Source organism: Eucyclogobius newberryi, unplaced genomic scaffold, assembly GCF_026437365.1.
Source record: "Eucyclogobius newberryi isolate DKJ021-1_F unplaced genomic scaffold, fEucNew1.0.hap1 SCAF_13, whole genome shotgun sequence".
NCBI classification, from domain to species: Eukaryota; Metazoa; Chordata; class Actinopteri; order Gobiiformes; family Gobiidae; genus Eucyclogobius; species Eucyclogobius newberryi.
The window spans coordinates 6,334,351-6,360,411 of NW_027315757.1; the positions used below are offsets into that span (position 1 = coordinate 6,334,351).

The 26,061-nt window shown below is 43.0% G+C and overlaps 1 protein-coding gene across 1 annotated transcript in view; it reads left to right on the forward strand.

Annotated features, from left to right (window-relative positions):
• The window catches only part of LOC140357879 (carbonic anhydrase-related protein 10-like), a 165,460-nt gene that overhangs the window by 117,843 nt on the left and 21,556 nt on the right, over positions 1-26,061 (forward strand). The window contains exons 4-5 of the mRNA XM_072442426.1: positions 20,228-20,413; positions 24,610-24,705. Of these exons, the coding sequence (XP_072298527.1) occupies positions 20,228-20,413; positions 24,610-24,705 (282 nt within the window). The remainder of the gene's footprint in view (positions 1-20,227; positions 20,414-24,609; positions 24,706-26,061) is intronic.

Here is a 26,061-nt window from a genome sequence, read left to right on the forward strand (position 1 = left end):
CATAATGAGAGGCAGCGTCACCAACCTTTAATTTTGCACATGGCAAGAAGAGTGTGATCTGAAGACTTAAGACTTTGTTCGGGTTTATACGGCAATGGTATGAAACGAACGCGGAGCCAATGGAAGTACTTTAATACAGGTGTAATATGAGATCTTTTTAGTCAGACTCGCCGAGTTTTGGTTAAGCTGCAACCGTTTGATTCTTTTAAGAGGGAGTCAGAAAAAGGCCATTAAATGAATCTAATCAGTTTGTGACAAAAGCTTGAGTGAGTATTTTGGCATCTGTGACGGAAAGAAATTGGAAATGTTTTTTGTACTAAAAAGACTATTTGGAGACATGAATAATATGCTATGATGAGACGAGGGGTTCTTATATGCTTGACGCTAATGGGAGCTATTACTTTTTTCTTTTCTTTTTTTTGTTCTTTTGTCCAGTTACAAAGACTTCTGTTTGATCTGCACTACAACAGTATGAGTAGGTTTCAGATCATCAAAAGGAGCGTATATGTGCAACTGAGTGTCATTAGTGTCATTATGGTATTATATATTGTAACACAACAGTGATGGTGAGCCTTACATGGAGCACACTAAGATAAAACATAACCCATTATCCATTTATTAGTGCCCGACTTTAGGCCTCTAAAGCAGATATTTTACAATGGTAAAAGGAATGTGAAAAATTGAGCTTCATATGTTTGATTCTAAATACTTTGAAGTGGGGGAGCTCCTTTATTCTGAGCGTGGATTTTCTGGCGCTCACTGGGTTCCAGACTAGATAAATAAATGAAATGGACTTGAAAAATGTAATATACTAACTTTTTTCCATTCATGGTGATTGAACTTTTAAGTTTGAGTAGATTTAATGTGTACTTGGGAGAGTCCTGCTTGTCTCCATGAAGATGAGAATGGCATTACATTTATCATTTTTTACAGGAGTTTTTATTGCTCTAAAATACCTCAAAAACATAGTTACTTAGAGCGGGGTCGCCTCCTCACAGTTCAGGGGCCTCATTTATAAAGCTTGCTCTCTGCACAAACTGAGACCCTCTTGTAAGTTCTGTGCAAAGTCTGTAGACGAGACGACGCTCGTGGGGAGGAGCAGAAGAGAAGAGAGTTTGAGGAAGTGTTTGGTTCAGGAAATTGTCAGCAAATAAATCTTTTAGCCTAAAATAATTTTATTCACAAATATGATCACATTTAAAGAGAAGTTGGCCTGAACCCGGAGAAGGGCTGTTTATTCCACTCATTCTGGACAGCACGATGTGAGTGTCTGTGACCCTACGGAGAGGCTCCTCTGAATCTGTGAATGGATTTATGAAACAGCGATTGGACCAGAGAGAGACCTCCTCCTTCAGATGGAGCACACGAGCGAGGTTTGGTTTATTGAAGCTCTGAGATCAGACACAGGTCCAACACGTTACTTTGTCTTTTTGTCCAACCTGATCCTGTGTATGACCTGACCACTGCCCCCTCCTCTGACCATTCAGAGACGTTAATAATGTGCGTGACCAGGGCCATGATCAAATCTCAAACACATCTCATTCAGACATGAGTCTGAAGCACAACCAAACCAATATCTGCAAAATGACCTACCGCTTCAATAGTATTAAGTGTAGGCAACTATATTTAAAAGTGAATTTGAGAGGGATGAATGCAATCACCTCTCTGTCCCGCTTGTCTCGGTCAAACCCACTGATATCGGCTTATGTTTGGTTAAATCTCATTCATAAGTCACTTTGCATGACCCTTTTACTGCATTTTGGAAGCGTGGAGAGGGCGTGGCCTGTGTGGAGAGGACGTGGCCTGTGTGGAGAGGACGTGGCCTGTGTGGAGAGGGCGTGGCATGTGTGGAGAGGGCGTGGCCTGTGTGGAGAGGGCGTGGCATGTGTGGAGAGGGCGTGGCCTGTGTGGAGAGGACGTGGCCTGTGTGGAGAGGGCGTGGCATGTGTGGAGAGGGCGTGGCCTGTCTGCATAGGGCGTGGCCTGTGTGGAGAGGACGTGGCCTGTGTGGAGAGGACGTGGCCTGTGTGGAGAGGGCGTGGCCTGTGTGGAGAGGCCGTGGCCTGTGTGCATAGGGCGTGGCCTGTGTGGAAAGTGCGTGGCCTGTGTGCATAGGGCGTGGCCTGTGTGGAGAGTGCGTGGCCTGTGTGGAGAGGCCGTGGCCTGTGTGGAGAGTGCGTGGCCTGTGTGGAGAGGGTGTGGCCTGTGTGCATAGGGCGTGACCTGTGTGCATAGGGCGTGGCCTGTGTGGAGAGGCCGTGGCCTGTGTGGAAAGGGCGTGGCCTGTGTGGAGAGTGCGTGGCCTGTGTGCATAGGGCGTGGCCTGTGTGCATAGGGCGTGGCCTGTGTGCATAGGGCGTGGCCTGTGTGGAGAGGACGTGGCCTGTGTGGAGAGGGCGTGGCCTGTGTGGAGAGGACGTGGCCTGTGTGGAGAGGGCGTGGCCTGTGTGGAGAGGTCGTGGCCTGTGTGGAGAGGTCGTGGCCTGTGTGGAAAGGGCGTGGCCTGTGTGGAGAGGGCGTGGCCTGTGTGGAAAGGCGTGGCCTGTGTGGAGAGTGCGTGGCCTGTGTGGAGAGGGCGTGGCCTGTGTGGAGAGGACGTGGCCTGTGTGGAGAGGGCGTGGCCTGTGTGGAGAGTGCGTGGCCTGTGTGGAGAGGACGTGGCCTGTGTGGAGAGGGCGTGGCCTGTGTGGAGAGGGCGTGGCCTGTGTGGAGAGGACGTGGCCTGTGTGGAGAGGGCGTGGCCTGTGTGGAGAGTGCGTGGCCTGTGTGGAGAGGGCGTGGCCTGTGTGCATAGGGCGTGGCCTGTGTGCATAGGGCGTGGCCTGTGTGGAGAGGCCGTGGCCTGTGTGGAAAGGGCGTGGCCTGTGTGGAGAGTGCGTGGCCTGTGTGGAGAGGTCGTGGCCTGTGTGGAGAGGGCGTGGCCTGTGTGGAGAGTGCGTGGCCTGTGTGCATAGGGCGTGGCCTGTGTGCATAGGGCGTGGCCTGTGTGCATAGGGCGTGGCCTGTGTGGAGAGGACGTGGCCTGTGTGGAGAGGGCGTGGCCTGTGTGGAGAGGACGTGGCCTGTGTGGAGAGGGCGTGGCCTGTGTGGAGAGGTCGTGGCCTGTGTGGAGAGGTCGTGGCCTGTGTGGAAAGGGCGTGGCCTGTGTGGAGAGGGCGTGGCCTGTGTGGAAAGGCGTGGCCTGTGTGGAGAGTGCGTGGCCTGTGTGGAGAGGGCGTGGCCTGTGTGGAGAGGACGTGGCCTGTGTGGAGAGGGCGTGGCCTGTGTGGAGAGTGCGTGGCCTGTGTGGAGAGGACGTGGCCTGTGTGGAGAGGGCGTGGCCTGTGTGGAGAGGGCGTGGCCTGTGTGGAGAGGACGTGGCCTGTGTGGAGAGGGCGTGGCCTGTGTGGAGAGTGCGTGGCCTGTGTGGAGAGGGCGTGGCCTGTGTGGAGAGTGCGTGGCCTGTGTGGAGAGGGCGTGGCCTGTGTGGAGAGGCCGTGGCCTGTGTGCATAGGGCGTGGCCTGTGTGCATAGGACGTGGCCTGTGTGGAGAGGGCGTGGCCTGTGTGGAGAGGGCGTGGCCTGTGTTTCCAGCTGAAGGTGAAGCACAAATTGCGTGGCGGGCAGTGCTTTATTAATCAGGAGCGCGTACACCTCTAGAGGAGGCGTCACCTGATTAATGCTATAGTGTGGAACACAGAGACAAACAGGTGGCCAGCCTTCTGCCAGAAGTTACATAGTGCACCTTTAACTCAAAATAGATCTAGTTATAGGACATAAAACACCAGAGGAGGCTGGTACGGTTATCCTGCTAAATCCATGTGAACATTGTTTCATTTGCTTCTTTATTGTCCCATCGCAGCAACTGCTGTTGTGATTTTGGCCGTTACAAAAATACACTGAATTGAAGTTGAACTTTTCACCTTAGTCAATTGATCAGTCGACGGTGTCTTATGTGACTAAAATTTGTATTAGTCGATATAAAAGATTTATGTGGAACAACAACTGAAAGGAGAAGCAGTAGAGTGAGTTAGCTGAAGATTTGGGAGAGAATTTTAAACACTTTTAAAATTGTTTTTTTTAGTTTCTGTACTGTTGAAATACTTAATACTTTATAGTTATATATTGAATTCATATTTTATTATTTTTTTGAGGCTTACTATTTTATTTCATGTAAGTTCTTGTTTTACTAGGTTATTTTTTTACTGTAAAATGTTAGTCTTAGCTTTTACTCATATCCTTTGTTTATTATTTATTGTCATACTTTCATCACTTGTAGGGTCAGTGTTTCCTCTGAGGAGGCCTCCAGGAGCAGTGGTCAGCCGTGGGCCCCAGGTGGAGGTTTGGTGTTGGCCTCACCTCTCCTCTGGGCTCCGTGTCCTGTGGCTGTGGCTCTCTGCTCCTGGAGCTCATGGCATTTCCTCAACTGGTTCATCTGTATTCCGCCTCATGTTCACTATTACAACGTGTCTGGGTGTTCATTCGTGGGTTTGCGTGCGTGCATCCAAAAACCTCTTTAGTTGACTACAGCCCTAGACAGTTGTTTGAGTAATCTTGCCTCAACACATTGTGAAGGGAAAATTATGTTTAAAATGTAATTGATGTCACCAGAGGAACTATGTTGTCTCACAAAACGAATCCCAATAACCATAATCTCTCCCCATCCATCACCCACTCAACGAAGCCCCTGCAGCACCCTCTCCTCACCCCGTCCCACGAAATCCTACCGACCAATCACGCTCGTACTCTCACCCGTCACATCAGAGGTTTAGCCAATCCTCCGCCCCGCCCCTCCTTCCCTGTCGCCCCTGTCGTCTGAAAAGGCCATGTGTTTGGATCACGGACAGACAGTGCCCTTCAGAGTGGCGGCTAAGTGATGCTACGCCAACCCACGACGCTAACGTGCCGCTATGACAAACGACTGTACGCAGGCTGACATTTGGATAATAGAGAGCACAAGTGGACCATGTGTGCAGGGGACACGGGATCTGTCAGTGTGCGGTGCGTTTAGGTGACAGGCGATTTGTCTTACTCACAAACAAGGGGGAGTTAGCGTTGAAAAGACGTGTTCGGAGATGTATAATTCAGCAACATGAGGAAATGAGGTATCTGACCATGGATGAATACTAAGAAAACACTTACCCAAGCTGCATTTTCACAACAGGCCAAAGATTTATGTTGGGGTCCTTATAGTAAAAGTATACATTTAACAGTGTACACTTCATTAATAAGTATTTTCTTTTTCTATTCTGGGTGCAAAAACAAGTTGGGGCTAAATACTTCAACTTTACCCGCATCTATTGAACTTTAGAGTTTAGGTGTTACGATAGATGAACCCCTGACTTAGAAAACACATATTGGTCGTGTCAAAATAAAAATATCACAAATTATTGCAAAGTAAATAGTGTATTTGTTGCATTATTGACTGATCGTTGCATATCTTACTTGAAGTATGTGGAAGTGCTTGTAAAACCTACTTAATCCATCTTTCCTTTGACAGAAAACAGCTTTAAGTTAAGAACCATAAGTGGAAGTGGATACAGAGATTTGCCAAACGCAATAGTTCTGCAGTTAAAAACATTGAAATTCAACAAATTGGTGGAATATAATATGCTAAAGTCTATTTATAAAGCAAATCAGAAAATCTTTCAATATAATAACTGAATATAATCTGCAAAAAGATGAAAAACAGATCTATTTCATTTAAAACTCCTGGCAGCAGTCCACATGTCTCTCCCTTATCTAATGCCTGCTGCGCATCGTAATTAGACGTGCTTTTAACATCTATCTTTTGCCGTCACAATAAAACCAACAAACATTAACACAGCGCACTTCCTAGTTTGTGTTTGTGTGCGTATTAACAACAATGACACTTACCGGTACAATGACAATGTGTAGTGGTATTTAATTATTGCTATTTGACAATTAAATACATACATTTTAAAGGTAAAAAAGAAAAGAAAAAGGGGTACAGGCCCTTTAAAATGCAGTGCAAAATAAAACACAAAATAGTAGAGAGTGCGACTAAAACTCCTTGTACACAGTTAAACAACAAAACATATTTCGTGTTTAGTTACAATACTACAACTAGTTCAGAGCTTTCGGGCCAGATCACGCATTTCCACATTGTCTTTTATAAATAACAAACTCCCGTACGTAACATTTTTGAACATTTTATGAATCAGTCCCGAGACGTGAGACTTGGCCTTACTCTAAATACTAAATACTAAATTAGTTTTCTGAAGATATAGTTTCCATACGTATACAGTATTCAGTTGCTTCCTTACAGTGAATGTGTGTAATGCAATACCGAAGCTGCAGATCAGCCCCTCTGACCACCACCGATCACTCATTCATGGTCAAGTATTTTACCCAAGGACATAACAGCATGCGCTTTCAGGATGGGGAGCGGGTTTACTCCCACCGCCGCCTCAACCAAGGTCCTCCGTCCGACAGAAATGTACATTGACATTGATGCTTTTTCCCGTTTCTGTCTAAAGTTGCCTTGATTTAGTCTTGTTTTTGCCTCTGTTAAGTTTTTATTTTCATATTACTCCAATTATTGTGCCAACTGCTGCAACAATAATTCGACTTATTGTGACTAGTCGACTAAAATTAGTATTATAATACTGTCACAGCAGCACAGGTGAGGGGTGAGTGAGGATTAAAGTGAGGAAGGCAGCAGGACCTGATGGCATCAGCCCCAGGCTCCTTAAGTCCTGTGCAGATGAACTGTGTGGAGTTATGGAGCATGTCTTCAACATGAGCCTGAAGCTGAGGGTGGTACCACAGGTCTGGAAGACCTCCTTCTGGTACCTGTGCCTAAGACACCGCGAGCCAAAGACTTCCAACAGCTTCAGGCCAGTGGCTCTCACGTCCCACCTGATGAAGACACTGGAGCGGCTGGTCCTGGACCACCTCCGCTCCACCGTGAGCTCAGCCATGGACCCGCTGCAGTTTGCATATCGGCCTGGCATCGGAGTGGAGGACGCCGTCATCTCCCTGCTGCACCGCTCTCTCTCTCTACTGGAAAAGCCTGGCAGCTCTGTGAGGATCCTGTTCTTCTTTCCAGCGCCTTCAACACCATCCAGCCGCTGCTCCTGAGGGACAAGCTGGAGACGGCTGGTGTGGAGTATGACCTGCAGAGTGGATCCTGGACTACCTTACAGACCGACCCCAGTTTGTGAGAGCACGGGACTGTGTGTCTGACACTCGGACCTGCAGTGTGGGGGCGCCCCAGGGCACTGTCCTCGCGCCCTTTCTCTTCACCCTTTACACTGCAGACTTCAGACATGACACGGACAGCTGTGTCCTGCAGAAGTTCTCTGATGACTCTGCCATCATCGGACTCATCACGGACGACGATGATGCGGAGTACAAGGGACTGGAGCAGGACTTTGTGGACTGGTGTCAGCGGAACCACCTCCTCGGAACCACCTCCTCCTTGGTCGGGGAAGACCAAGGAGATGGTGGTGGACTTCCGCAGACGCCACCTCACTGCCCCCTCACCAGTGAACATCCAGGGATGGGACATTGAGAGAGTGGACTCATACAAGTACCTGTGTGTTCATCTGAACCACAAACTGGACTGGACTCATAACACAGACCCACTGTACAGGAAGAGCCAGAGTCGGCTCTACCTCCTGAGGAGACTCAGGTCTTTTGGAGTGACAGGGCCACTCCTGAAGACCTTCTACGACTCTGTGGTGGCATCAGCTCCTGTAGGTGTGGCCTGCTGGAGCAGCAGCATCACAGAGAGGGAGAGGAAGAAGCTGGACAAAGTCATCAAGAAGTCCAGCTCCGTCCTGGGCTGTGCTCTGGACTCGGTGCAGGAGGTGGGGGACAGAAGGGTCCTGGCTAGATTCACATCTATGCTTGACCATGAGTGTCGCCCCCTGCAGGACACTCTGTCCGCTCTGGAGAGCAGCTTCAGTGAGAGACTGATCCACCCTCGATGTGTGAAGGAAAGGTTTCGTAGGTCTTTCCTTCCTGCTGCTGTCAGACTTTATAACAAACACTGTTAGTCCTGAACACTCATAATACTGACCTAACCATGTGCAATTCTGTCATATGTGCAATTACTGTTGTGATTCATGTGCAATTACTGTGAAATTCATATGCAATCCATGTGCCGTCGTGACACATATTCATGTGCAATTACTGTCGTGATCACATGCAATGGTATTTATGTATTTATTATTTATTTATTTCTATCTTTATTATTTTTTCCCCTCCATCCCTTGTTGGGTTTTGTCTATGGGAGTTTTTGTTTATAAGAGATCTTCTACTGAGAGTGTTTTTCAAACTTCCTATAAGTGATCTGTTCTTTTCTTCTGTATCTACCTCTGTATCTACCTGCGTTGCACCAATGAAATTTCCCCATGCGGGACGATAAAGGATTATCTTTTCTTATCTTAAAATATATTTGTAGTCGTATTTTGATATGATAATGGTTATCTGGACTCTAAAACACACACATAAAGACCTTTAATAACAAAGAAAGTGGCATTATTGGATCAAAATGTGGAAAAGTTTCACCAATAATACACTTTATATGTAAATATACTCTATCTGGAAGCCTTCAGTCACCATAGTTCAATGTACAATATAAATAAACGTTTGACTACTAAAATAAGATTGGTCTGGTACTAGTATCATCTTCTGCTCCTCTGCCCTTCCTTATGCTTATATTCTCTGTTCTTTGTCATAAATCCATATCCCCTCAAGTGTCAACAAGTGCAATGCAGTCGTGTGAAGTGAATCCGACATATCTAATTCTGCTATAAAGTCTGAATATGTTCCCAATTTAAAATCCAGCTACATAAATAAAGTTTTGTCCACTAATTTGGCTTCTGTTTTTGGTCCGCTAGAAGCTATCCATTCATTATAATGTAGAAAAGCTGCTCCATCACCCACTGACTACAAGAGCAAACGCCAACTTTAGGAATGATGTTGTACCAAATACAGACACGAAGATCTGGAGAAGAATGAAGAGGTCCAACGAATCAACTTTGTCTAAATATCCAAGAATGCTAACGGCAGCTGCAGGCTAAATGCTACTGCGACGCTAACGCTGCCTGCAGTATTTGGACTACAGTTTACTTTTCTGGGGGAACGCCACATCAACTACTTCCATTAACACTCAGTTGTAACTCGACTTGAAATATTTGGCACTTAAAATACTTGAGCGGTTTTCGATCTGTATAAATCAGCTGTATATATTTTGTCTGGCTAGATATAGAGAGATTAACTTCATTTATACCACTTCAGCATCCGTCAGCATCCTTGTTTATTGATTTATTGTTATTTGCAATCACCTGGTGTACATATGCATATTTACATTGGGCATGTGTGTGTGTGTGTGTGTGTGTGTGTGTGTGTGTGTGTGTGTGTGTGCGTGTGTAAAGAGATGGAGTGATGAGGTGATGGGACTAAGAAAACAGAAAAGTAAGAAGAGGGTAATCAGAGGGAGAGAGAAAAAGGAGAATTGTTTTAGGAGTGGTGTAGTCTGCATGGTAACAACAGCAGCGTAACAACAGCAGGGTAACAACAGCAGGGTAACAACAGCAGCGTAACAACAGCAGCGTAACAACAGCAGGGTAACAACAGCAGGGTAACAACAGCAGGGTAACAACAGCAGCGTAACAACAGCAGGGTAACAACAGCATGGTAACAACAGCCGGGTAACAACAGCAGGGTAACAACAGCAGGGTAACAACAGCATGGTAACAACAGCCTGGTAACAACAGCAGCGTAACAACAGCAGGGTAACAACAGCCTGGTAACAACAGCACGGTAACAACAGCATGGTAACAACAGCAGGGTAACAACAGCCTGGTAACAACAGCATGGTAACAACAGCATGATAACAACAGCCTGGTAACAACAGCCTGGTAACAACAGCATGGTAACAACAGCATGATAACAACATTGTGGTAACAACAGGCTGGTAACAACAGCCTGGTAACAACAACATGGTAACAACAACAGGGTAACAACTAGGGCTGGGTATCATGGCCAATTTCCTAAATCGATTCGATTTCGATTCAATTCAATCTGTTCTTAAATAATGAAAATAGCTCAACTGTGTTACAAAATACAAATGTACTTTATTTAACAACAACATGGTAACAACAACATGGTAACAACAGCATGGTAACAACAACAACATGGTAACAACAGCATGGTAACAACATTGTGGTAACAACAGCACGGTAACAACAGCAGGGTAACAACAACATGGTAACAACAGCAGGGTAACAACAACATGGTAACAACAGCAGTGTAACAACAACATGGTAACAACAGCAGGGTAACAACAGCCGGGTAACAACAGCCGGGTAACAACAGCAGGGTAACAACAGCAGGGTAACAACAGCAGGGTAACAACAACATGGTAACAACAGCAGGGTAACAACAACATGGTAACAACAGCAGGGTAACAACAGCCGGGTAACAACAGCAGGGTAACAACAACATGGTAACAACAGCAGGGTAACAACAGCAGTGTAACAACAACATGGTAACAACAGCAGTGTAACAACAACATGGTAACAACAGCAGGGTAACAACAGCCGGGTAACAACAGCCGGGTAACAACAGCAGGGTAACAACAACATGGTAACAACAGCAGGGTAACAACAGCAGGGTAACAACAACATGGTAACAACAGCAGGGTAACAACAACATGGTAACAACAGCAGGGTAACAACAACATGGTAACAACAGCAGGGTAACAACAACATGGTAACAACAGCAGGGTAACAACAACATGGTAACATTTGGGCTTGATATAAGGTGGAGTATGATGGATGATGCTTAGGGATTCCTTGCTGTCCCATAATTGAGTGACAGGTATATTTGATCTCGTAGTGGTATATTTTGTGTTTTGTATGTGGTCTCGGGACAGCATGGCCCTCTTTGCCCTATTCAGTGGTGTTCGGGAGTGAGCCCTGAGTTGGCGATGCATTTAAAAAAGTATTTGGGGCCCTGCTGACCGGAGGTGTGCAGCCTCTGGTTGTTGACCCCCTGTGTGCCCAACTTTTCTGTTTGTGTAATTATTGTGTAAGCTCCCACTTGTCCTTCGTGTGACAGCAAGATATTTTTATTCATTCATTAGTTTACTTTTGAATAGTTATCAAGGACTTAATTTGTAGTTGGAATAACTGAGTGTTACCATGGTGACTCACCCCTAGAGGTTTGTGGAGGTGTGTGTTCGGTTTTGGGGTGTTATGACTGTAGAAGGTGATGAGCTGAGATGTGTTAGGAGCGTGTTCTGAGTTCATTGAGATATTTTTCAAGTTTTACCAGGTGATAATGTGTACTTTTGTCCTTGATTTCCAGATGACTTTCTTGGCGATGGTTAGCGCCACCAGGAGAGCGTTTATATTGCTTTGGGTGAAGTTTAGTGTGGAAGTGCCAAAGTGCATATAATGTAGTCGTCCTTATTTCCCCCCTGTGTACAGTGGGTATATTTCTGTGGAGAATCCTATTTTTAATAGTTTGTAGCCTGTATTGTGGTATCTGTGAAGAGTCTTAAAATTAAAATTGGCGTTTTTGAGTTGGTAAAGCGTTTGTGAGGTCTGTTTTGAGAATTGTTTTATACATTTTTCAGATAATGTTCTTGGGGGTAAGATTAAGAAATTCTATAATTGGGTTGGTCCGGATTGATTTTTTTGTGGATTACTGATTTTGATTGTTAATATTGTAGGAAGCATTTGTTCCCAATGCTGTATTCCTGACCCAAGATGTGACCTAAATTGCCCAGTATTGGAAATTGAGGTGTTTATTGATGCTTATGAATTCAGGATTATGCCAGAGTGGTGTGTGTTTGGATGGTGCAAGCAAGAGCAAGAGTGTCATTTATTTGATGACATTTCCACAAGGCTTTCAGCGCTGACGCTATCGTTGGTGCTTTGAATAGTGGAAGAGGAGAATCCGACCGATAGTCGAACCTCGGATTCAGGAGGAGCAGAGTGGTTTTTGTCCCGGTCGTGGAACACTGGACCAGCTCTATACCCTCCATTGGGTGCTCGAGGGTTCATGGGAGTTTGCCCAACCAGTTCATATGTGCTTTGTGGATCTGGAGAAGGCTTTCGACCGTGTCCCTCGGGGTGTCCTTTGGGGGGTGCTCCGGGAGTACGGGGTCCGGGGCCCTTTGCTCAGGGCTGTCCGGTCCCTGTATGACCGGAGCAGGAGCTGTGTTCGCATTGCCGGCAGTAAGTCAGACCTGTTCCCAGTGCATGTTGGACTCCGCCAGGGCTGCCCTTTGTCACCGGTTCTGTTCATAGTTTTTATGGACAGAATTTCTAGGCGCAGTCAGGGGTCGGAGGGGGTCCGGTTTGGGGACCACGGGACCTCATCTCTGCTGTTCGCAGACGATGTTGTCCTGATGGCTCCATCAAACCTGGACCTGCAACATGCACTGGGAAGGTTTGCAGCCGAGTGTGAAGCAGCTGGGATGAGAATCAGCACCTCCAAATCCGAGGCCATGGTTCTCGACCGGAAAAAGGTGTCTTGCCCTCTTCAGGTGGGTGGGGAGTCTTTGCCCCAAGTGGAGGAGTTCAAGTATCTCGGGATCTTGTTCACGAGTGAGGGAAGGATGGAGCGTGAGATCGACAGGCGGATCGGTGCAGCCGCTGCACCGATCCGCCTGTCGATCGGAATATTGTGGGGAAGAAGGAGCTGAGTCGAAAGGCAAAGCTCTCGATTTACCGGTCAATCTATTTTCCTGACCTCACCTATGGCCATGAGCTTTGGGTAATGACCGAAAGGACAAGATTGCGGCTACAAGTGATCAAAATCAGTTTCCTCCTCAGGGTGCCTGGGCGCTCCCTTAGATATAGGGTGAGGAGCTACATTGGAGGATCTTGGAGTAGAGCCCCTGTTCCTTCACATTGAGAGGAGCCAGCTGAGGTGGCTCGTGCATCTATCCCTGGTGGGTTTTCGGGCATATCCCACTGTAAATTAGTCGTTTTGAAGAGTGGTGAATTCCATACGTGGGGTTTTGTTTTTCCAGCGGGTCATTTTGATAGTGGAGTCCAGTGATTTGAATCAGGATAGTGTGGGTTGTACTGGGGTCATTGAGAACAGGTTTGGAAGAATTTACATTTTTATGAGCGAAATTCTGCCCGTGCTTGAGATGGAGAGATTGTTCCAGCGTTGTAGATTACTTTCTATTTGTTTTGAGGAGGATAAAAGTTGAGAATGAACAGCTCTGGCAGCCTGGGGGAGACATTTATTCCTAGGCCGGTGCTTTGGCTATGAATATTGTGTCTCCGTTGATGAGCGAGATGCGTCTATAGCTAGCAGGAAGTTACAGGCCTTTATTTGATTTAAGGATTAGGGATAAAATGGCTGAGTTCATGAGTTGGGAGTTTGGATCCTTGTCTATTTATGCCACAGACGCATCAGAGGCGTGACGCTTTGGTGTAAACACGCACATTAATCTTGAACACATTCGAACCTTACGGCAAATGGGCGGGGTTCTCTCGAGTTGGTATAAATCATCCTTGAGTGAAGCATTATCAGCACTAGAACGCCTCCCTAAAAATGGGTGACAAAGGCTCGTATTTAGCGTGCGTTCGGAGGCCCTGGCGGTGCGCTGGCGGAGTCTAAATGTCTGAACAGCGTTGTCAGTCAGCAGATGCTCTTGTGGAGTGCGTCTGCATACAGAGCAGTCGAGCAGATGTGAGATCAGCTGCGGCGGTAAACAGCAGCGACAGAGAAGGCTTCAGATCAGCGAGTCAAAGGAGGGAAAGGCATTGTGCTTCTGAAAATAACAAATACATTGCGCCGCTGCGTCTCGTTTTGATAAATCCGACCATATATAACCGATTCACCAATAGAATGTTATCCTGCTTATTATCTGGAAGGTCCCATGTTATATTAAAGAGCTGTTGCCTCCGCACGACTACATTTGTTGAGAAGGCCATTACGGCAGGGAAGACGCCGCGGTAATGAATGACAACGAGCTTGAAATGTAGCGTTCGCTTTATCTTGGTCATTAAATAAAGCCGTAAAGAACAGCACATCTTAAAAACAAATCAGATTAAACGTTATCGACCCTCGCCTGGTCTGAGTGTGCTTTTAAAGAGTGTAGATCGAGTAAATTGTGCCCTGATTGTGCTATTTCTTGACATCTGATTGACTTTCGACCTTTTTATTTCATCAAAAGTGTCCCAGGAAATGTTTGTGAGAAGAAACAACCGTTATAAGAAGAAAAAAGAATCGTTCTATAGCCCTGTTCGGGGCTTTTGTAGCCTTGACACAGGATTATTCAGATGGATGAACTTTGCAGAGGTTCTATGTATCTGCCCTGTGTTTCTCAAAGGTCACGCTGCTCCTCGGTAGTCTGTAGGTTGTCATAGTGATGGCTGAAACACTATATGAGTCTATGAGTTAAAATGGAGAAGATTAAAGCAAATAGCACAACGTTTGATGATGGAGAGGAGGAAAGTTTGTTATTTTAAACCAGAACTAAGCTAGGACTAAACCAGGAATAAGATCGGACTAAACCAGGAATAAGATCGGACTAAACCAGGAATAAGATCGGACTAAACCAGGAATAAGATCGGACTAAACCAGGAATAAGATCGGACTAAACCAGGAATAAACTAGGACTAAACCAGGAATAAAATAGGGCTAAACCAGGAATAAGCTAGGACTAAACCAGGAATAAGCTAGGACTAAACCAGGAATAAGCTAGGACTAAACCAGGAATAGGATCGGACTAAACCAGGAATAAGATCGGACTAAACCAGGAATAAGATCGGACTAAACCAGGAATAAGATCGGACTAAACCAGGAATAAGATCGTACTAAACCAGGAATAAGATCGGACTAAACCAGGAATAAACTAGGACTAAACCAGGAATAAAATAGGGCTAAACCAGGAATAAACTAGGACTAAACCAGGAATAAACTAGGACTAAACCAGGAATAAACTAAGACTAAACCAGGAATAAAATAGGGCTAAACCAGGAATAAACTAGGACTAAACCAGGAATAAACTAAGACTAAACCAGGAATAAAATAGGGCTAAACCAGGAATAAACTAGGACTAAACCAGGAATAAACTAAGACTAAACCAGGAATAAAATAGGGCTTAACCAGGAATAAACTAGGACTAAACCAGGACAGAACCAGGATTGAACTGGAACTGAAATGAGATTAAACGGGACAAAAAATTGTCAAAATTCCCTCACTATTTTCTTCTTTTTCAAAAATATTTCAACCGTATCATTTTTATATATTATAGTTTGTTTTTTGAGCTCATTAAATATTAAATTCAAACACTCGTTTGGCAACAACAACAAACACATGAAAAATGGGCTCAGTTCTAGTGACCTCTGTTAAAGGACATGTAAAATGTAATGTAATGTAAAATACATGTGTGAAAATTCATACTTGTGTTACAGAACATGTAAGTGTAAGTATGAAGGCTGCAAGATGACATTCTAGAGAGTTTGACCTCAAGCTCTCAATGCCTCTTTTGTAGAAGTAATCTGAGCAGTTGGTATCTCAGTATGGCAGGAATTGAAATGACAAAATTACACAAATCCACATACTACTCTGTGTTAAGACAAGAATGACCTTATGGCAAGGTTAAAAGCTCCTCAGGGCTCTGTACCCTTCTGTAAAATAGTCACCATGGAGACAAGTAAGTACTAGTCCCACCAGAAACATCTCATAGTACACCTTTGAAATGTACCTTTCTTCAATGCTAAAATTTGACTCTCCTGTTGACAAGTTGTATTCAAATGCCTTTTCTGTTTTTAATTGGTACTTGTTCTGTCTCCGTGACGATTACCTACGTCTCAATCCATTATTCATTCAACAGCTAGAATTAGAAAACAAAATGCGTCTCTTGAGATCTTCTAAGGAAACTGATTACGTCAATCAGATCAGTTTAGTCATTTTTAGATTGCAAATCCGATTATGCGTGGATAAAAATGCGATGGTGTATTTTTACAGGATTATACCATGAATTCTATGAGTAATAGAGCTACAGTTATATATATAATAAGACAGTGACGCTGTGGTATAGAAATGTCTGTGTAACAATAATCCTGCAGTGGTTCAGGCAGAATCCACAGCAGAAGAAGAGTGAAGTCATTTCACCACTTCCACTGGACCAGGGTTCTTAGGTTTGACTTTTAAAGAAAGCCAAACATGTGAACCCATTAAAATAAGTTAAAAACTAGCAATTTGTTAAAAACTATAAAACCAGTTTGTCATTACTGGGTCTTTTATTGTGAAAAAAAGCTGAAAAACTTTGAAATCGCCTCTAAAGTGACACAAACCAAATTTGCAAGCAACTTTCCAAAACAAGAAGCACAAAGTTATAAAGAAGTGGACTTGACAACTCTGCGCTGAAACCATGTCAGGAATGATTATTGTAACAATAAACTATACTTTAAAAACAAATCTAAATGCAAAGTTTTTATTTGACTATTTTTTTTGTCAAATTAAAGGAATAATTTAGATTTTTCGATTTGAGAACTCAAGCGTTAGTTAGTCCCTTTTTGAAAAGTGTGCATGCGCGCCCTGATCCCCGTGCAGAAGCACGTAACAGCCTCGCTGCCACACGTGCCTTTGTTTATTAGCGCGACTGATCGCATCTCTCGTCTCCGTAGATTTCCGTCTCTTCTGAGCTCAAACACAGTCTTTCTCTGTGGTCATATTGTATTGTTCACTGAAGGAATTCGCTAAACACACACCGACATATCAACCACGAAGCACGTTTCCCAGCCAGGGGGACGAGCCAGAACGAGGCTGCAGGTGAGCAGCAAGTGCGTCCTATAATTGACTTGTGAATGAACTACTAGGCTGTCCACGCCACGAGAAAATGAGACTCATTTTGTCAAATTGTGCTGTTTTCCCTCAAAATAATCGTAACACTGAAATGTCATGTTGTGACATCCCTATTGTATGGTGACCTTGACAGTCACTATACAATGTGTACAATGTGTACAGTGTAGATGTTTGTGTAGAAGCAGATGGGACGCCTTAAAGGACACATATTTAGCAAAACCGACTTTTTGACTTTTTTACCCATCTTCCAACATTGTTTCCTCATCACAAACACAACTGTTGAGCCCAAGTGCTCCGATCACTACGTGGGGCCCGTAGTGATCGGAGCACTCGGGGCAGTGACCCCCAAACTGGAGGAATGGCTTGAGCAGATCCAGGAAAACCATCAGACATCTCGGTCGAGAAAAGTGCAGTGCAGGAACAGCAAAGATACTGAAGAACCCTCAAGCTCCCAGTGGCCTCTGGTAGAGGACCCGAGCTTGAAGGGGGATAAATAGAGACCACCCGCGGAGGGTGAGGAAAAGTTTTATATATATACATTTTGGTTATATATATATATATATATATATATATATATATATATATATATATATATATATATATATATATATATATATATATATATATATATATATATATATATATATATATATATTTGGTTATATATATTTGGTTATATATATATATATATATATATATATATATAACCAAATATATATAACCAAATATATATATATATATATATATATATATATAGATGCAGTTTTAGACAGTATATAGTGTATATATATATATATATATATACACTATATACTGTCTAAAACTGCATCTATGTAAATGGGTCACCCACTTTTGTCTTTGTGCTTACATTATTATACAGTACACCCAGGAAGTCTTAACTTTTTCTACATTTTGTCATGTTAAAGCCTTATTCCAAAATTCAATAAATTCCTTATTTGCCTCAAAATTCTACAAAAAATATCCCATAATGACATTGTGAAAGAAAGTGGATTGAATTATTTTCAAATGTGTTTAAAAAACAAACAAACTTGTGCACAACATGCACATGTTTGTTTGACCCATGGCCCTCAGAATTGAGCTCAGGGCCATGTTTTTCCTCTAATGGTCCTTGAGATGATTCTACAGCTCGACTGTAATTCCACCTGAGGTAACTTCAGTTGGACATGATTTGGAAAAGCTCACAGCGTCTATAGAAGGTCCCACAGTAACAGTGATGTCAGAGCACAAACCAAGACATGAAGTCCAAGGAACTGTCTCCAGACCTCTGAGACAGGAGTGTGTCAAGCTCAGATCTGAGGAAGGACAGAAACAGTCCTGCAACATTCAAGGTTCCTCTGGGCACAGTGGCCTCCATCATCTGGAAATGGAAAAGGTTTTTAACCACCAAGACTCTTCTAGAGCTGGGCCCGGCCAAACTGAACAATTGGGGGAGAAGGGCCTTAGTCAGGGAGGTGACCAAGAACCTGATAGTCACTCTGACAGATCTACAGCGTGTCTCTGTGGAGAGAGGAGAACCTTCCAGAAGAACAACCATCTCTGCAGCACCAATAAGGCCTGAATGGTGGAGTGGCCAGACAGAAGCCATGGCACATGACGGACCGTCTGGAGTTTGTAAAAAGTCCCTGAAGGACTCTCAGACTGTGAGAAACAAAACTCTCTGATGAAACAAAGACTAAATGCTTGAATAGCAAGCATCATGTGTGGATGAAACCAGGCAGCGCTCATCACCAGGTCAGTACCATCTCTACAGTGAAGCATGATGGTGGAGGCATCAGGCTGTGGAGATGTTCTTCAGCTGCAGGAGGTTAAACTTAAAACAAGACAATGACCCTGAACACACATCCAGGAGAACAAAGTAGTGGCCACAGGACAACTCTGGAAATGTCCTTGAGTGGCCCAGAGGCCAGAATTGAACCCAATTGTACATCTCTGGAGAGATCTGAAAACGGCTGTGAACCGACGCTCACCAACCAAACTTATTGGGGTTGAAAGGTTCTGCAAAAAATAATTGGAGAAACTGCCTTGCATTAAAGAGAAAAGGACTGAGGCTGAAATTAGTGCCAAAAGTGCTTCAAAAAAGTATGGAGCTGTGGATAAATATGTTGAAGTGTTTTTTTAAGCACTTGTGCAAACAACCCTCTTCACGTTGTCATTATGGGGCATTGTTTGTAGAATTGTGTGGCAAATAATGAATTTGATCTGTTTTATTATAAAGCAGTACCACAAAAAATGTGGAAGTGCAGAAAAATATTAGCATGTCAGGCCATGTCTAGATTTATTTTTTTTACAAATACAAATACTTCAGAATATCCTTTAAAAATGTGCGAACACTATAACCAATAACACTACTTTAAAAAGATATTATGTGTCAGCGTGTGTGGTTGCATTCATCTGCTGTCTAGTAAAGAAATCAATCATAAATATAAGTGTAATTGATCCTCAGCCACTCCAGATCACAGCTCATGATGTGGCGAGGGCTGCACATTACTTCAGTCAGTTTATTGCCCACAAGCCCATGGTTAGAAACAGTAGATTTAGTGACTGATGGCTTTCATTTGGTTGCAGGATATATTGCAAAATGAATGGGTTTAATATAAGGCACTTGTAATGAGCATTTGTCTGTGGAATCCAAAGAAGTGAAACAAAATGTAATGAGAGGAAACATGTGGTTGGAGCTGCTTGAGGAGAACTTTATGGTTCTCATCAAAAGGTGTATGAATTAGGATGATTTTTGCGTGCGTTTATTCAGATCACGTTTGTAATTGTGACAGGGGCCAGTGCTCTTCTATCCATCACATGAGAGTTCCACCCTGAAACATGTATTCTGTCTGGAACATTGGCAATGCGTTGCTGCCATTGTGCCCTTCCGCAACACACCCATTTTGCCTCATAGTGTGTGTGTGACTGGTGGCTGTGTGGCGTGATGTACTTTTGGATGTTTGTCGTGAGTTCCAAGTGAAATAGCCATGAGCGTCAGCGCTGTGTCTGTCCCGAAATAAACCCAATACATCCTGTTGATTTGTTTGCAACAGCAACAGTCATTACCTACTTCCATACTGTATTACATTATGTTATATTATATTATACTATACTATTTGACACTAATATTATGTTGTATTATATTATATTCAGCCAAAGTCAATTTTATGTATTATTTTTGCAGGCCTTTTTCATGCTTTTATTTTAATTTGAATATTAATATTATTCATTATTTTATATATTCATTGTTTTTTTTAACATTATACTGCACTTATCACAACTGCACATTTGTACATTTGCAAACTGGTTTACTGACAATGGTAATCACTTTTTCCTGATTCAGAATCTAGTATTACAGCTTCACCCAGAAGTACTTTGCACTTCATCTTGTGTGACGTGTCTTGTGTTGTGACGTGTCTTGTGTTGTCCACAGATAAGTGGCACCATGTACAACACGGGGAAGCACGTGTCCCTGCGCCCGGACAAGGCCCACCTGGTCAACATCTCCGGAGGGCCCCTGGGGTACTCCTACAGGCTGGAGCAGCTGCGGGTGCACTTCGGCAGCGAGGATGACAGCGGCTCTGAACACACTCTCAACGGACAGGGCTTTCCCGGAGAGGTACTCTACTCTACAGCGCTATATACATTTGACTTCCTGTTCAAAATCTGCAGAACTGACAAGCCCCGCCTCTTCATGGTGACGTTTCACTGTAAAAATCAGCCTTTGTCATTTCCATGTTTTTAGTTTTGAAAATTGTCTCAGTGACATTCTAGAACTTTAAATGTATCACATGAGCTCAAATGTTCAAATAATTGCAGCTAAGTTGAGATCAGTGGGCGGGGATAGTGGGTAGGTGATAACGGGAATTTTCGGAGCAGTCGAGACTCAGTTGCAGGACTGAATTACTCTTTGCAACAGTCCGTGTTTTTCTCACTTAAACTAATGCATTCAGAGCATTCTAATGATTCACCATGAAGAGTGTCACGGTAACGCTAACAAACATTAGCATTCTCATTTCCACCCTAAAATATGATTTAACAGTACATCCACACAGGGTAGTACATGAAATGAGAACAGCTCCTTTAAGTTAAATAGAGTTTGCAAAGAAAGTTTTATTAATATTATATGTTTTCACGGATTTTTTTGCTTAATTAGACTGGACACTGTAACGTGAAAGGGGAATGAGCGAGGGAAGGACATTCAGCAAATTGTCCTAGACCGAATCAAACTCACGACGCTGCTATCTGCACACAGATCCCGGCATAAGTGCTATCCACTTAGCCACCGAGTGACACCGCAAAGATTAATTTTCACCAACATACATACATGAAATATGACACATTTGACCTCGACGTTTCTCTGCTCTGATCTGTTTGCTCAGGTTTAGTAACAGAAAGTGTGTTTTCACCCTGTTGAGCTGATATTTAACTTAGGCCGCGGTTATTTTATTACTTGGTTTATGGATCCGCCGCACTTAAATTATTGATTTCTACAATATAAATAGAATAAATTACTATACTTTTTTTTTTATAAAGTACCGCCGACAACGCAAAATAACATAAAATGAAATATAAAAAGCGGTATTAAGTCAAAAGACAAGCAATTTTTCGCCAAATTAATATTTATATTTCATCCGCCTGTTCAATATATTTCATTTAAAAATCCGTAAACCAAGTAATAAAATGACTGCGGCCTCATCCATGTTTAAAAAGTGAAATAAAGTGTGCATATTGGGTGTAGCGTGTCCATGTTTGTGTCGATGTCGTTAGAGAGCCACATTTGTGCCTTGATTGAATTTCGGTGAAAAATTGGTTCTGGGATTGACACGCGCTGCTCCACCTTCACGTCGGCATTTCAGAGCTCATATTTCTTTCATTGTTTCACCTTTTGTGCCGGCCTCCCCTAGAGCACCAGACTGTTTATGTAAAAGAAGAATACTGATAATCATAATTACCTTGGAATCATACCAAATCCATTGTTATCGTACGAGCCTGTCACTGCAGCATAATACATATTTAAATGACAAATACTGTGAGGTAACCAATGTTTTTCTTGGCCATTTTCCCCAGAACACATGAACCAAGAAACTTTATAAATTAAATTATAAATGATCAACACTGGACGCTGAAATACTTATTGTTTTTAAAGTTAGCACGGAAATGAATAACTCGCCTGAGGTAAACAGCACGAAAAGTACTGCAGTGGACCAATTAGAAGTGTAAAGTATGGCATTGAGACTTGTGTATTGACTTGGGTGCAGTAAACATTTTATCCACTCAAAATATTCCTCAATATTTATTTCCCCATCTGAAATCTGAAATAGTTGTATATTATTCACTATGTTTTAAACTTGCTAGAATACCAGGCACATCCCAACACGACATAAAACTCCTACATTAGAGAATAAACTAGTCGCTGGTGGTGATTAGACGTTCAAGTGTTGCAGTTCTGATTACGGAATGATATAATTGTGATTTTTCAGACAAGTATGCAGATTATAGTTGAAGATTCTGCACTTTTCATTTCAAACACATCCAGGATCATGTTTCAGAGAATGTGTCAAATCTGAACTGCTAAACTGCTAAAGAATGTATTTCAGAATGTGTTTGTCGAGGTCTAAAGTACTGCGAGAGCCGCTTTGACACAGACACAGGACGTTTATATTGTTGCACAGAATACTGCATGAGAAACCGCAGTATTTACAATATTCTAATAAGTGAAACCAAAGCTCGGACTGATCTGTCTGTCCAACTTTTAAGCAAACCAAGGGTTTCCACATAGTAGTTCATGGTACTTTTTTAAGATGAGATAAGATAAGATAAGATAAGCCTTTATTTGTCCCACAAGGGGGAAATTCCAGTGTTGCAACACAAAGTCGGTACAGAAGTAAATATATATATTTTTAAACAGATATACTTATAGATACTTATAAAAACACTCTTATAAAAAAACCTCTTGAACTCTTAATAAAAGATAATAATAACAATAGTAACACTCTTATTTACAGCTGTTATATGGACAGAGAATATTGCAAGATGATTAAGTCAAAGTATTGCACATGAATATGACCGTATGAATATGACAGTATTGCACATGAATATGACCGTATGACTATGACAGTATTGCACATGCATATGACAATATTGCACATGAATATGACAGTATTGTACATGAATATGACAGTATTGCACATACATATGACAGTATTGCACATGAATATGACAGTATCGCACATAAATATGACAGTATTGTATATGAATATGACAGTATTGCACATGAATATGACAGTATTGCACATGAATATGACAGTATTGCACATAAATATGACATTGCACATGAATATGTCAGTATTGCACATGAATATGACAGTATTGCACATGAATGACAGTATTGCACATGTATATGACAGTATTGCACATAAATATGACAGTATTGGACATGAATATGTCGGTATTGCACATGAATATGTCAGTATTGTACATGCATTATGTCAGTATTGCACATGTATATGTCAGTATTGCACATAAATATGACGGTATTGCACATAAATATGTCGGTATTGCACATGAATATGTCAGTATTGCACATGAGTATGACAGTATTGCACATGAATATGTCAGTATTGCACATGAATATGTCAGTATTACACATGAGTATGACAGTATTGCACATGAATATGTCAGTATTGCACATGAATATGTCAGTATTGCACATGAATATGTCAGTATTGCACATGCATTATGTCGGTATTGCACATGAGTATGACAGTATTGCACATGAGTATGACAGTATTGCACATGAATATGTCAGTATTGCACATGAATATGTCAGTATTGCACATGAATATGTCAGTATTGCACATGAATATGACAGTATTGCACATGATTATGAAGCTGAGTGACACATGTTCAGGACTAACAGTGTTTGTTGTAAAGTCTGACAGCAGCAGGAGGAAAGACCTGTGAAACGTCTCATTCACACAGCGAGGGTTTAGTCCCATCCTGTTGATGTAGGAGTAGGAACCAGGGACCGGGGCCACACTGGGGACTTTCTTTTAGCTCCTGCTCTGGGGCGAGCACTTTCCAGTCAGAAACAGTAACCTTTGGGTGACACAAACACGAACAACAATTTGATTTTGTTGGGAAATATGTTTTATTCATTCTCAGACTTGAACATGAAAAATTCAGAACAAAAAAAATGAATTTGCAAATTACAAACAAAATAGAAAGTAAATGTGATGATAATGAAGAGTTTGAATGTTTTGGTCTGTTTGAGCAGTGTGGTACATGGTTCAGGGCTGAAGTCGACATGCCTCGCTGATCCATTTAAAGTGTATCTCTGACCTGATCATGTGTCTGATTCGAACATAAAAAAACAACAACTATGTTTATAAAAACTATTAGAAAACTGTATTTATATGTAAAAAGGAAAATCCTCCTTATAAAAATGTCTGTACTAAAACACCATGGACAAATCAACAACTCAAGGCCGACAGCCCGACGTGGTTTGCAGTGTGAAGTAGAATAGGATGAAGAAAAAAACCTTATTTTGTTTCTGCAACTTTTCCCTCACTAAAAATGAATATTTTAACACCACACAGAAGAAAATTAATGCACATGTGCAGCGTAATTTATCTGTTTAATGATGAACTATTTGCACAGTCTGTTGTCCGCATTGAAGCCAAGACTTGAACTCAGTGTTTCAGTAGCTTGTTTTCTTCTGGTTGGCATCTTCTGTAATTGCTTGTAGTTGATAAAGGATAAAGGTTGAAGATCTGTGGTTAGTTTGAAACGCTGTCGTGTTTGTGTTTCCAGGTGGAGCTGATCCATTACAACCAGGACTTGTACGCCAACTACAGCGAGGCGGTCAAGAGTCCCCACGGCGTCGCAGTGGTCTCCCTCTTTGTCAAGGTGCACACCACAAACTCTCTGGATATACTGTAGACACGCTGCTCATTTCAGTCTGAATGAACGGTGTCACATTTTAAAACAGAAGTTGTTTCCAAAGTGCTGCACACAGTGAAATAAATAAACTGCCCTGTGTCACTGCTCCCGTTACACACATAACGCTCAGTGTGTGGGGCCTCAAGTGCTCCGAGGGGCACCAGCCTGACCAGGCAGTTTGGTTTGAATGACATACAGGGCTATTTGTAGCTGCACTGTTCCTTTTGCCATTAAACAGTGAGCCTACAATAGGCCTACTCTGTCTTTTGTCCTTTATCAATTCAAACGAGGACTCTCGTGTCGCCTCTCTCTCCACTGAGAGTTTGTGCAGGGGCAGCTCCAAGCCACAGTTTAAACAGAGGCAGACGGATCAGGGGCACAGCTGGGAACAGTGTGGATCCACATACAAATTCTATGATCCACAAGGAGAAAAACAGTCTTTGGATGGTGAAAATGTGTATCATATTCAATTAGAAAGAGTGAAAAAGAGAGAATGAAACAAGGCATGGGATGCGGCGAAACAACACTTCAGAAATACCAACCTTAAGGTTGTATGACTGATATCAAATCCCCACTCCTACAGGTATAAGTCTGCTCTAGGACACCACAAGCAGGATCTGGCCCTTGGAGAGCTGGAGTTCTTGATGAGGTCTGGGATGTAATGTGGGACCAGTCTGTTCAACGCTTTAGAAACAAATCAATCCTAATACTGTTTAACAGAGCCAATGTAAAGAGAGGTTTATGTGCTCATGTTTTAACGTCCTGTTAAAATCCACGTAGCAACATTCTGGCTAGTCGCAGATGATACAGTGCATTGGTTGTTTCTAAGCTTAATCACATTGCATTAGTTCAGATCCATTCTCTTCAGCTTTTACACACACACACACACACACACACACACACACACACACACACACACACCGTTTCCTTCTCTCATGATCAGGGCCGGCCCAAGCCTTCAGGGGGCCCTAAGCGAAAACATTTTTGGGGGCCCCTCACCACGTCATCAGAATCAGTTTTATTGCCATTGTCAGTAAACAATTCACATATGGGAACTTTCTTCAACGCTAACAAAGCGCACCAAAACTCCAGGGCATCTGTTTGCCAGTTAGTTTATTCTCAACACCTCACAAGCTCAAATATTGATAACTTAAATCCCACAATGCAACTTGGTATTCCGCTGACATCACCTCTACTCCCTGTACAAATAACACACGTCCCAGATATGTTTTTGGGCGTATTTGTGGGCGTTAAGGGTCAACAGCCACATTAGCAGTTTAAATTAATGAACAGGGGGGGGGGGTCTGGGGGCCCTCCCCCAGA